The 13,360-nt window shown below is 47.8% G+C and overlaps 1 protein-coding gene across 1 annotated transcript in view; it reads left to right on the plus strand.

Annotated features, from left to right (window-relative positions):
• The window catches only part of lamc3 (laminin, gamma 3), a gene marked incomplete at its 5' end in the record, with an annotated part of 191,099 nt that overhangs the window by 112,945 nt on the left and 64,794 nt on the right, over positions 1-13,360 (plus strand). The window contains one exon of the mRNA XM_083642378.1: positions 888-997. Within this exon, the coding sequence (XP_083498504.1) occupies positions 888-997 (110 nt within the window). The remainder of the gene's footprint in view (positions 1-887; positions 998-13,360) is intronic.

Genomic DNA, 13,360 nt, shown 5'->3' on the forward strand with positions numbered 1-13,360 from the left:
ATGCTACATGTTAGTGGAAGTGTGGGCGGGGTGTTGGCTGGCTTTCCAGATCATCCTTCAGAAGATGGCAAAGCTCAATTATCAAGGTCCCCCACACTGGCTATCTGTTGAAGTCAAGGTCCCCCACACTGGCTATCTGTTGAAGTCAAGGTCCCCCACACTGGCTATCTGTTGAAGTCAAGGTCCCCCACACTGGCTATCTGTTGAAGTCAAGGTCCCCCACACTGGCTATCTGTTGAAGTCAAGGTCCCCCACACTGGCTATCTGTTGAAGTCAAGGTCCCCCACACTGGCTATGTGTTGAAGTCAAGGTCCCCCACACTGGCTATCTGTAGAAGTCAGCACTTTTCAATGATGCCTCTTTTGATGACACGGTAAAAACTCAAACACATAAGTGTCAACACATGTTGCTTAGTTGTGGAGAATTCTCAAATTGTAAAAGCAATTTCAATTGTTCAAAGATCAATAAAGTGATGCATGTCATTATCGGTTATATCTTCTACTTTAAATCGGTGGCGTGTATTTAGTATGCAGATTTCTTGTTTCACGTCATGCAACCAATGGGAGCACTAGATATATTTTGAATGGTTTGAGTATGTGAAGCGAGCTATTTGACTGAAGTTAGGATCACGACCTGTGCATTGGAACGTGAAGGGGGATATGCGTTGTATAACATGTTGCAGGAGGCTGCATATTGCCTCAGTGGGGTAGAAGTGTCAAGAGAAAGATGTGTTAAGCACCACTGCATGCTGCTTAAGTCAAAGCTCTCAAATGGACCGACGGGCTCACTGAAATGTGTTGTGATTTGCGTTAACATGTATATAAATAAAGTGAAGTAAACACGTGTGTGTGTGTGTGTGTGTGTGTGTGTGTGTACTGTTCTCACAGGCTTCATGAAGAAGAGCAGAGATGGAAACCTTCACTGTCTGCCTTTGACTTCCAGCATGTCCTTCACAACCTGACCGCCCTCAGAATCAGCAACGCAGGAGGACAGAACTGTAAGTGTGTGTATAGAGAGGCAAAGTGACCGCCTACTTCCTGCTTCAGCACTGTACCAGAGATTTTCATCCGCCATTTATTTTCCCATAGACATTTCGTAAAATGCGTATATAAATAGTTTTACTGGTTCAAACCAAACGGTACAGATATATTTAGAAACAGGAGAGATCGCATAACACTTCACTTGGACCAAAACGTTAAGAAAATGCGGGTTTAAAGAAAATGTTTTTTTTTGTGTGTGTGTGTGTGTGTGTGTGTCTGTGTGCGTGCGTGCGTGCGTGTGTGCGTGCCTGCTTGTGTGTCTATGTCTCTATTTGTCTCGCTAATGTTTATGCTGAGAATCAATGGCATGTGTGCATATAATTTATTCAGTTTGAGACAGCATGGCCGCCAGAATAAAAGGTTGGCAGTTTGTTTCTGCAATCAATACAGATATGTTACGATAACATTTCTCGTTTTCTGGACCAAAATACATTGCATGCCATGTTTCTACAGTAGAGACGTGAATATGAACGTTCTACACGTCGTAGTGTGTCTGCTATTGAAAGTTTCACACAGGAGGGCCTGGTTCAATTCCCAGTCATGGTCACAGTGTTTCCAAAGTCTACATTCCAACTACCGGTAGTTACATTTTACTTGTTTGTTATTGAAGCCTAACCCAAACCAAAGATTTACATTTCGCTTTCTTTGGCGACCCCTATGGGGATGAGCGTAATTGCAGGTTCTATTCTATTCTATTCTATTCTATTCTATTCTATTCTATTCTATTCTCCATTCCTGATGATGAGCTTTGCCATTGCAGTTTGTATTTGGGATATGTTGTCTGTTTTATTTTTATTTATTTTTTATTTTATTTTTTTATTTATTTTTTCGTACGTACGTACGTCCGTCCGTACGATGTTTGTTAACACGATATCTGAGGAACGCCTGGACGGAATTTCATCAAATTTGCCTCAAACATCGACTTAGACTCAAGGATGATCTGATTAGATTTTGGTGGTCAAAGGTCAAGGTCACTGTGACCTCTCGAACGCCATTTTCAAGCTTGTTAACGCGATATCTCAGGAATGCCTTGACGGAATTTAATCAAACTTGTCTCAAACATCGACTTGGACTCAAGGATGAACTGATTCGATTTTGGTGGTCAAAGGTCGAAGGTCAAGGTCACTGTGACCTCTCAAACGCCATTTTCCAGCTTGTTAACGCGATATCTCATGAATACCTTGACGGAATTTGATCAAATTTGCCTCAAACATCTACTTAGACTCAAGGATGAACTGATTCGATTTTGGTGGTCAAAAGTCAAAGGTCAAGGTCACTGTGACCTCTCAAACGTCATTATCAAGCTTGTTAACGCGATATCTCAGGAATGCTTTGACGGAATTTAATCAAACTTGTCTCAAACATCGACTTGGACTCAAGGATGATCTGTTTAGATTTTGGTGGTCAAAGGTCAAGGTGAGCTCTCGAACGCCATTTTCAAGCTTGTTAACGCGATATCTCAGGAATGCCTTGACGGAATTTAATCAAACTTGTCTCAAACATCGACTTGGACTCAAGGATGAACTGATTACATTTTGGTGGTCAAAGTTCAAGGTCACTGTGACCTCTCACATACCCAATTTCCAAGCTCTGTAACACAACATCACAGGAGCGCCTTGACGGAATCTCTTCCAATTTGCCTCAAATGGCGATTTGGACTCCAGAATGAACTAATGGCGGAGGCATAAGTCCGCGTTGCGGTCGTTCTAGTTTTCCACTGTTATTTGGCACATTAAATATTTGTGCAGGTTTTGTGAATTGTGACTGACGCTCATGCAGCAACTGGGATTCTGGGCTTTGTGGAACTCTTGCAGTTGCTTCACGTCGCTATGAAAACTCATATAAAAAGACCTCTTTTAAAGTTGGCAGATGGCTGCTAATGGGCATTCAACTGAACCCACATACAGTAGCTGCTTTTGTAAATGTCATTTTGTCACTTCAAATTTAAAGTTGAACTTAAAGTTGACAGGTTCCTGGTTGGACAGCATTTACATCTGCCTCTCATACGTCTCATAGCATAACTGTTCAAGCTAAACCAACATTTGCTAAAACTGTCAGTTTCTGTATTCAGGGAATAGTTCCAAATGTGGCTCTGTAAAAAAAAAGAAAAGGCACATTTACAGTTCTTTAAATCCGTTCTCTCATTTGTATCATGTCCCTCCTCTCCTGCTATCTGATACTCTGTATTATAAAGCAGAGGCTGGATCTGAGCGGATTACAGCTCAGAGAAGACAGAACAGCTGGTCTAAAATAACCAGCTCTCTCACTCTCACTTCCTCCATCTTTTTAATTGGGGTGCGTCAAGTCACATCTCCTGATGTCAAATTCATACCGCATGCGCACCGTAATAGAAGCACAATCATGTTCATTCCATCAAGCGTTCCATGCAGCCATCATCCACCCCACGCCAACGCCAACACACAAACAAACTCACACACAGTTTACACCACGTCCTTTGTCACATCCCTCTCTACACGTCCGATTGTACCACCAGTGAAGCAAATCAGTTTCTCCTAAAATATTCAGATGACTCTACTCTGATATCCCTGCTGACGGAAAGTGACGACCGAAGCCAGTACCAGTTAAGTGTAGACCAGCTTGTGGAATGGTGCGACAAAAATGCTCTTGTAATCAACACCAGGAAGACAGAGGAGATAATTTTTGGCATTCCCCCTGACTGTCAGCTACCCCCAGTCATCATTCATAATGAGAGTATCAAACAGGTCCCCTCTTATAAATATTTAGGAGTGATGATAGATGCTGCCCTGTCATGGATCCCTCACATAGAATTTATCTGTAAGAAGATTCAGAAGCGAATTTACTCGCTCCGTAGACTTAGATCCTTTGGTGCTAGTAGTCAGATTCTGTCACTTTTCTTTACCTCTGTTACTCAGAGCGTCATGTTGTACTGTAGTACGGCTTGGTTCAACAGCCTATCGGTTTCCCTGAAAACCAAGTTTTTTAGCCAGTTAAAAATCTGTGCTAAGATTATTGGCCAGCCTGTAGAGTCTGTGTTTCACTCTTTTAAAGAAGCTCAAATCAAAAGCATGCTTAGACTAGCTACCAGTATATCCTCGGACCCCTTGCATGTTCTGAATGGAGAATACCAACTGTTGCCCTCCAGGAGACGCTTTAGAGTCCCAAAATTTAGACGCAATAGACTGAAGAATTCTTTTGTACACCAGTCTATTGGTCTGCTCAATCAGAACAGGTTAACTTCTTGAACTGCTTGCCTTTTGTAATTCTGTGGATTAGTTCTGGATGTCTTGTTGTGTCTCGTTGTGTCTTTCATGTGTAACTTTCATGTCTTCATGTTTTTCATGTGTAACTCTTGAACGGAGAATGCCATTGGATGCAAAACAAATTTCAGCCTGCTGACAATAAAGTTGTATCGTATCGTATCGTATCGTATCCCAAGGGGGAAAGGCTCCGCTAAAGCTGTGTTCACACCGAGATATTTATTTTTCGCTCTGTCGCTCGATTCAACCCTTTGGAATCGCTCTGTCGCTGTGTTTAAATCGCTCGTCAACAGGCACACAAATTGACAGACATCTGGGGGCTATAACGTTACGCAATGTCATGATGTTTGTCCACTACGAGCCACCGTAGTTGTTTACAAGCTAAGCCTATCAGCGTGCTCCTAACGCAAGCTCTATACCGGTAGTACAGACTAGGGATGTTCATCAGTTATCGAAAATCGATAATTGATCGTTAAGGATTGGAATCGATCATGTGGAATTTTTATCGATTTTGTTATTATTAAAAAAAAAATATATACGGTATATATATATATATATATATATTTTTTTTTTTTTTGCGGACTAGGTTTGGGTGGAATTCGTTCCTCCTCGCCCCACTCCATTGCACAGCCGACTAACGTGAGGTGGAGCTTCATATAGTCTCTAGTTTTCTGGCTGGGCACGGGCCTTTGTGCCAACAAAACTGTTTTAAACATGGGGAATTCACACGGGCATGTGCCGGGGACAGCAGAGTGTTGGAGAGGAGACACATTGAAATAAAGAGTTCATTGAGGAGAACACGTTGTCTTTCGTATTTTCTGCCATAGGCATTCATTTTGTAAAAAAAAAAAATATATATATATATATATATATATATATATATATATATATATATATATATATATTAAAAAAATATTATTAATATGATCGATAATCAATAATTGATCGTTAATTTCCCCCGATTTTCGATTATGGAAATTTTTCAAAATGAACATCCCTAGTACAGACTTCACTTCATGTCAGCTGTCAGCCTGTCAATCAGCTGTCAATGCGGTTTGTTGCCACACAATAAACCAGCGGTTTGTTCCAAGCCAGTGTGATCCTTGACTCACTCTCACACGGCAGCCAATCAGCGTTGAACAGCGAGCGACTGATGCCAGCGTAATTTCGCTCGAGTTGGGATATTTCATCTCGGGCGAAGGGAGTGTATTTTCGCCCTCTCGCTCGGACGCCCAGCAATTTTTCTCCCGGGCGAATATACGCTCAATTGCTCGTTTGCATTGACTTTGTATGTAAACTCGATGCCAGCGAAAAAATGTACCGTAAATTCCGGACTATAAGCCGCGGCTTTTTTCCCGTTTTTTGGCCCCTGCGGCTTATATAACGGTGCGGCTAATCTATGGATTTTTTCAGAAAAAAAATTCCAAATACAAATAAAATCTCTCTTTTTTAGCACTCTTTCTACCTATAAATCCACTTCTGTTTTAATTTCCTCTGTTGCCCTCTTTTCACCACACCGCGGACACTGTGTGCACTGTCGAAATAAACAAAGGTGTTGTGTTATGTTGTTTTGTTGAAATGTTACGGTAATACGGTAAATGGGAGCTTCCTCAAACAGCCAACAATCCCCTCTGTGCGTGAACCCTTACATATGGTAATTACGGTAAGCAAACGGCCACTCGGTGACCTCCAAAATCGATGGATTTTACAGGTTACACAGCTTCATCAGCACATTTTATGTGCATTGCTTTGCTGCTTGTTTTTTCGATTATTTTTTTGTAAAGCACCTTGAATTGCCTTTGTGTATTAAAGACTTGACATCATTGGCGGAAATCAACCGGTTACTCCTACCGGTTCAAAGTTCATCAGCGCCCGGAATCACAACAAGACCGCAGTCTCTCTCTCACTTACCATGGGGAAGGTACGCAGAAATTCACACGACGCAGCATTCAAGCTGAAAGCAGTCGAACTCGCACTAAAAGAGGGAAATAGAGCAGCCGCGCGTACTCTGGGCATCAATGAATCGATGGTGAGACGTTGGAAAAAGCAGCAGGAGGAACTGTCTCAGTGTAAGAAGACGAAAAAGTCCTTCAGAGGCCACAAAAGCAGATGGCCGGAGCTTGAAGATTCCCTTGAGGACTGGGTGTTGACCCAGCGAGCAGACGGCCGAGGCGTTTCCACGGTGCAGATCCGACTGAAGGCAAAAACAGTCGCCACCGAGATGAAAATTGAACATTTCAGAGGTGGGCCATCTTGGTGCTTCCGTTTCATGAGACGAAAGGGACTGTCTGTCAGGGCGCGGACAACTGTGTGCCAACAACTCCCTCCCGACTACCAGGAGAAAATCGCAAACTTCGGCGAATACACACAAAGGAAGATCAAGGATTATTCCATCGAACCGGAGCAGATCATAAACATGGATGAAGTGCCCTTGACGTTCGACCTGCCACTCACTCGCACTGTGAACAAGAAAGGTGAATCGTCGATCACGTTGAGAACCACAGGTCACGAGAGAACCAATTTCACGTGTGTTCTAGGCTGCACAGCATCTGGAGCAAAGCTGCCGCCAATGGTGATTTTCAAGCGGATTACGATGCCGAAAGAGAAAATGCCCAGTGGTATCTGCGTCAGAGTCAACAAGAAAGGGTGGATGATGGAAAGTGTCATGAAGGAGTGGTTGTCTCAGTGCTACGTCCAGCGCCCTGGAGGATTCTTTCACCAAAAGAAAGCGTTGCTCGTCCTGGACAGCATGAGGGCTCATATAACCGATTCGGTCAAAGCAGCCATCAAGACCACAAACAGCATTCCAGCTGTGATACCTGGGGGCACGACCAAGCATCTCCAGCCACTCGACATCAGTGTCAATCGCGCATTTAAAGTGGCGCTGCGCATTGAGTGGGAGACGTGGATGACGAGCGGTGACAAGTCATTCACAAAAACAGGGCGCATGAGGAAAGCAACCTTCGCACAAGTTTGCCAGTGGGTCCTGACAGCGTGGAGGAGTGTTAAGACATCCACGATCACCAACGGGTTCCGAAAGGCTGGACTGCTGCGTGATGAAGAGGAGGATGCCGCCACAGCTGAGGGCCTTCAGAGGCTGTTCGATTCCGACAGTGACGAAGAGGAGTTCGTTGGTTTTGAGAGCGACAACGAAGGAGAGAGAGGAGTGGTTGACGAAGCCACCCTGAACCTGTTCGTTTCCGACACTGAAGTTGAGGACTTTGCTGGTTTCAGTACGGAGGAAGAAGAGGAAGACGAGGAAGACGAGGATTAGTGACTTTACTTTGACTCTGTTTACAGCCGTTTGCTGCACCTTCACCTAAAAGATGAAGAGAAGGATTACGGTACCTGGTTTTGTTGGCAGCACCTTATCCTTTTGAGGATTGTTTTTTGTTTTCCAGTTATTTACTGCACCTTAACCTTTTGAGAATTGTTTTATTGTTTTTACAGCACTTTATCCTTTTGAGGATTGTTTTATTATTATTATTATTGTTTTATTTTTTATAGCTACGGTATTTATTTTGTTGAAATGTTAATAAATGGGAGCTTCTTATAGCCTATAGCCTACCCTACCGTAATGCTTGTTTTGTTGAAATGTTAATAAATGGGAGCTTCCCCAAACAGCGATCTCTTTCCCGACATTCCTCTCTGTGCACGAACCCTTTCATATGGTAATTAAACATCAAAACACCCGCGGCTTATAGTCCGGTGCGGCTTATAGAAGAAAAAAATAGTCAATTTTGGTGCTGCGGCTTATAGACCGGTGCGTCTTATAGTCCGGAATTTACGGTAATAGGTCGGTGTGAACGCAGCTTAATTATTTGTGTTAGGTCTCAAATTAGTTCTCACACAGTGTTAATAGTGCCTTATCGCTGCAGGCTGCAGACTTTAATATCAAAATCCCACAAAGCTGTCCTCTCCTCTTCCCCCTCTCTATCCTTCTCCCTCTCTCCTCTTCCCCCTCTCTATCCTTCTCCCTCTCTCTCTCCTCTTCCCCCTCTCTATCCTTCTCCCTTGCCCTTTGCAAAAATGTTTAATGAATTCAAATACAAAGTTCAGTGGCTAAAAAACTATTTTTAATTGCACATATCCCCCCCCCCCCCATTGAATAAGCGAATAGTATTCAGGAGGTAGAGGAGAGTAAAGGGCAGAGGCTAAGGCGAGTCGTGGAAGAGGAGAGGTGTGGGTACTGATTATCACATCACACATGAACTGGGTTTCATCTGGCCTGGCTCCATCACACCTGTTAGAAGTCGAGGTCCCTCCTGCATCATCTGGTCATTTCTCTCTGTCGCTTCTCACTGCTTCTCTCCTGCATCCTCTGGTCCTTTCTCTCTGTCGCCTCTCACTGCTTCTCTCCTGCATCCTCTGGTCCTTTCTCTCTGTCGCCTCTCACTGCTTCTCTCCTGCATCCTCTGGTCCTTTTTATCTCTGTTGCCTCTCACTGCTTCTCTCCTGCATCCTCTGGTCCTTTCTCTCTGTCGCCTCTCACTGCTTCTCTCCTGCATCCTCTGGTCCTTTCTCTCTGTCGCCTCTCACTGCTTCTCTCCTGCATCCTCGGGTCCTTTCTCTCTGTCGCCTCTCACTGCTTCTCTCCTGCATCCTCTGGTCCTTTCTCTCTGTCGCCTCTCACTGCTTCTCTCCTGCATCCTCTGGTCCTTTCTCTCTGTCGCCTCTCACTGCTTCTCTCCTGCATCCTCGGGTCCTTTCTCTCTGTCGCCTCTCACTGCTTCTCCTCCTGCATCCTCTGGTCCTTTCTCTCTGTCGCCTCTCACTGCTTCTCTCCTGCATCCTCTGGTCCTTTCTCTCTGTCGCCTCTCACTGCTTCTCTCCTGCATCCTCTGGTCCTTCCTCTCTGTCGCCTCTCACTGCTTCTCTCCTGCATCCTCTGGTCCTTTCTCTCTGTCGCCTCTCACTGCTTCTCTCCTGCATCCTCTGGTCCTTCCTCTCTGTCGCCTCTCACTGCTTCTCCTCCTGCATCCTCTGGTCCTTCCTCTCTGTCGCCTCTCACTGCTTCTCTCCTGCATCCTCTGGTCCTTCCTCTCTGTCCCCTCTCACTGCTTCTCTCCTGCATCCTCTGGTCCTTCCTCTCTGTCGCCTCTCACTGCTTCTCCTCCTGCATCCTCTGGTCCTTCCTCTCTGTCGCCTCTCACTGCTTCTCTCCTGCATCCTCTGGTCCTTTCTCTCTGTAGCCTCTCACTGCTTCTCTCCTGCATCCTCTGGTCCTTTCTCTCTGTCGCCTCTCACTGCTTCTCTCCTGCATCCTCTGGTCCTTCCTCTCTGTCGCCTCTCACTGCTTCTCTCCTGCATCCTCTGGTCCTTTCTCTCTGTAGCCTCTCACTGCTTCTCTCCTGCATCCTCTGGTCATTTCTCTCTGTTGCCTCTCACTGCTTCTCTCCTGCATCCTCTGGTCTTTCCTCTCTGTCGCCTCTCACTGCTTCTCTCCTGCATCCTCTGGTCCTTCATCTCTGTCGCCTCTCACTGCTTCTCTCCTGCATCCTCTGGTCCTTCCTCTCTGTCGCCTCTCACTGCTTCTCTCCTGCATCCTCTGGTCCTTTTTATCTCTGTTGCCTCTCACTGCTTCTCTCCTGCATCCTCTGGTCCTTCATCTCTGTCGCCTCTCACTGCTTCTCTCCTGCATCCTCTGGTCCTTCCTCTCTGTCGCCTCTCACTGCTTCTCTCCTGCATCCTCTGGTCCTTTTTATCTCTGTTGCCTCTCACTGCTTCTCCTCCTGCATCCTCTGGTCCTTCCTCTCTGTCACCTCCCTCCTGCATCCTCTGGTCCTTCCTCTCTGTCGCCTCTCACTGCTTCTCTCCTGCATCCTCTGGTCCTTCCTCTCTGTCGCCTCTCACTGCTTCTCTCCTGCATCCTCTGGTCCTTCCTCTCTGTCTCCTCTCACTGCTTATCTCCTGCATCCTCTGGTCCTTTCTCTCTGTCGCCTCTCACTTCTTCTCTCCTGCATCCTCTGGTCCTTTCTCTCTGTTGCCTCTCACTGCTTCTCTCCTGCATCCTCTGGTCCTTCCTCTCTGTCGCCTCTCACTGCTTCTCTCCTGCATCCTCTGGTCCTTTCTCTCTGTCGCCTCTCACTGCTTCTCTCCTGCATCCTCTGGTCCTTTCTCTCTGTCGCCTCTCACTGCTTCTCTCCTGCATCCTCTGGTCCTTCCTCTCTGTCGCCTCTCACTGCTTATCTCCTGCATCCTCTGGTCCTTTCTCTCTGTCGCCTCTCACTGCTTCTCTCCTGCATCCTCTGGTCCTTTCTCTCTGTCGCCTCTCACTGCTTCTCTCCTGCATCCTCTGGTCCTTCCTCTCTGTCGCCTCTCACTGCTTCTCTCCTGCATCCTCTGGTCCTTTCTCTCTGTAGCCTCTCACTGCTTCTCCTCCTGCATCCTCTGGTCCTTCCTCTCTGTCGCCTCTCACTGCTTCTCTCCTGCATCCTCTGGTCCTTTCTCTCTGTCGCCTCTCACTGCTTCTCTCCTGCATCCTCTGGTCCTTTCTCTCTGTCGCCTCTCGCTGCTTCTCTCCTGCATCCTCTGGTCCTTTCTCTCTGTCGCCTCTCACTGCTTCTCCTCCTGCATCCTCTGGTCCTTTCTCTCTGTCGCCTCTCACTGCTTCTCCTCCTGCATCCTCTGGTCCTTTCTCTCTGTCGCCTCTCACTGCTTCTCCTCCTGCATCCTCTGGTCCTTCCTCTCTGTCGCCTCTCACTGCTTCTCCTCCTGCATCCTCTGGTCCTTCCTCTCTGTCGCCTCTCACTGCTTCTCCTCCTGCATCCTCTGGTCCTTCCTCTCTGTCGCCTCTCACTGCTTCTCTCCTGCATCCTCTGGTCCTTTCTCTCTGTTGCCTCTCACTGCTTCTCTCCTGCATCCTCTGGTCCTTCATCTCTGTCGCCTCTCACTGCTTCTCTCCTGCATCCTCTGGTCCTTTCTCTCTGTCGCCTCTCACTGCTTCTCTCCTGCATCCTCGGGTCCTTTCTCTCTGTCGCCTCTCACTGCTTCTCTCCTGCATCCTCTGGTCCTTCCTCTCTGTCGCCTATCACTGCTTCTCTCCTGCATCCTCTGGTCCTTTCTCTCTGTTGCCTCTCACTGCTTCTCTCCTGCATCCTCGGGTCCTTTCTCTCTGTCGCCTCCCTCCTGCATCCTCTGGTCCTTCCTCTCTGTCGCCTCTCACTGCTTCTCCTCCTGCATCCTCTGGTCCTTCCTCTCTGTCGCCTCCCTCCTGCATCCTCTGGTCCTTTCTCTCTGTCGCCTCTCACTGCTTCTCTCCTGCATCCTCTGGTCCTTTCTCTCTGTCGCCTCTCACTGCTTCTCTCCTGCATCCTCGGGTCCTTTCTCTCTGTCACCTCCCTCCTGCATCCTCTGGTCCTTCCTCTCTGTCGCCTCTCACTGCTTCTCTCCTGCATCCTCTGGTCCTTCCTCTCTGTCCCCTCTCACTGCTTCTCTCCTGCATCCTCTGGTCCTTTCTCTCTGTCGCCTCTCCCTGCTTCTCCTCCTGCATCCTCTGGTCCTTTCTCTCTGTCGCCTCTCACTGCTTCTCTCCTGCATCCTCTGGTCCTTTCTCTCTGTCGCCTCTCACTGCTTCTCTCCTGCATCCTCTGGTCCTTTCTCTCTGTCGCCTCTCACTGCTTCTCTCCTGCATCCTCTGGTTCTTCCTCTCTGTAGCCTCTCACTGCTTCTCTCCTGCATCCTCTGGTCCTTTCTCTCTGTCGCCTCTCACTGCTTCTCTCCTGCATCCTCTGGTCCTTCCTCTCTGTCGCCTCTCACTGCTTCTCTCCTGCATCCTCTGGTCCTTCCTCTCTGTCGCCTCTCACTGCTTCTCTCCTGCATCCTCTGGTCCTTCCTCTCTGTCGCCTCTCACTGCTTCTCCTCCTGCATCCTCTGGTCCTTCCTCTCTGTCGCCTCTCACTGCTTCTCTCCTGCATCCTCTGGTCCTTTCTCTCTGTCGCCTCTCACTGCTTCTCTCCTGCATCCTCTGGTCCTTTCTCTCTGTTGCTTCTCACTGCTTCTCTCCTGCATCCTCTGGTCCTTCCTCTCTGTCGCCTCTCACTGCTTCTCTCCTGCATCCTCTGGTCCTTCCTCTCTGTCGCCTCTCACTGCTTCTCTCCTGCATCCTCTGGTCCTTCCTCTCTGTCGCCTCTCACTGCTTCTCTCCTGCATCCTCTGGTCCTTCCTCTCTGTCGCCTCTCACTGCTTCTCCTCCTGCATCCTCTGGTCCTTCCTCTCTGTCCCCTCTCACTGCTTCTCTCCTGCATCCTCTGGTCCTTTCTCTCTGTCGCCTCTCACTGCTTCTCTCCTGCATCCTCTGGTCCTTTCTCTCTGTCGCCTCTCACTGCTTCTCTCCTGCATCCTCTGGTCCTTTCTCTCTGTCGCCTCTCACTGCTTCTCTCCTGCATCCTCTGGTCCTTTCTCTCTGTCGCCTCTCACTGCTTCTCTCCTACATCCTCTGGTCCTTTCTCTCTGTCGCCTCTCACTGCTTCTCTCCTGCATCCTCTGGTCCTTTCTCTCTGTCGCCTCTCACTGCTTCTCTCCTGCATCCTCTGGTCCTTCCTCTCTGTCGCCTCTCACTGCTTCTCTCCTGCATCCTCTGGTCCTTTCTCTCTGTCGCCTCTCACTGCTTCTCTCCTGCATCCTCTGGTCCTTTCTCTCTGTCGCCTCTCACTGCTTCTCTCCTGCATCCTCTGGTCCTTTCTCTCTGTCGCCTCTCACTGCTTCTCTCCTGCATCCTCTGGTCCTTTCTCTCTGTCGCCTCTCACTGCTTCTCTCCTGCATCCTCTGGTCCTTCCTCTCTGTCGCCTCTCACTGCTTCTCTCCTGCATCCTCTGGTCCTTCCTCTCTGTCGCCTCTCACTGCTTCTCTCCTGCATCCTCTGGTCCTTTCTCTCTGTCGCCTCTCACTGCTTCTCTCCTGCATCCTCTGGTCCTTTCTCTCTGTCGCCTCTCACTGCTTCTCTCCTGCATCCTCTGGTCCTTTCTCTCTGTCGCCTCTCACTGCTTCTCTCCTGCATCCTCTGGTCCTTTCTCTCTGTCGCCTCTCACTGCTTCTCTCCTGCATCCTCTGGTCCTTTCTCTCTGTCGCCTCTCACTGCTT

This window comes from Poromitra crassiceps, assembly GCF_964638095.1.
Source record: "Poromitra crassiceps genome assembly, chromosome: 8".
Lineage (NCBI taxonomy): Eukaryota > Metazoa > Chordata > Actinopteri > Beryciformes > Melamphaidae > Poromitra > Poromitra crassiceps.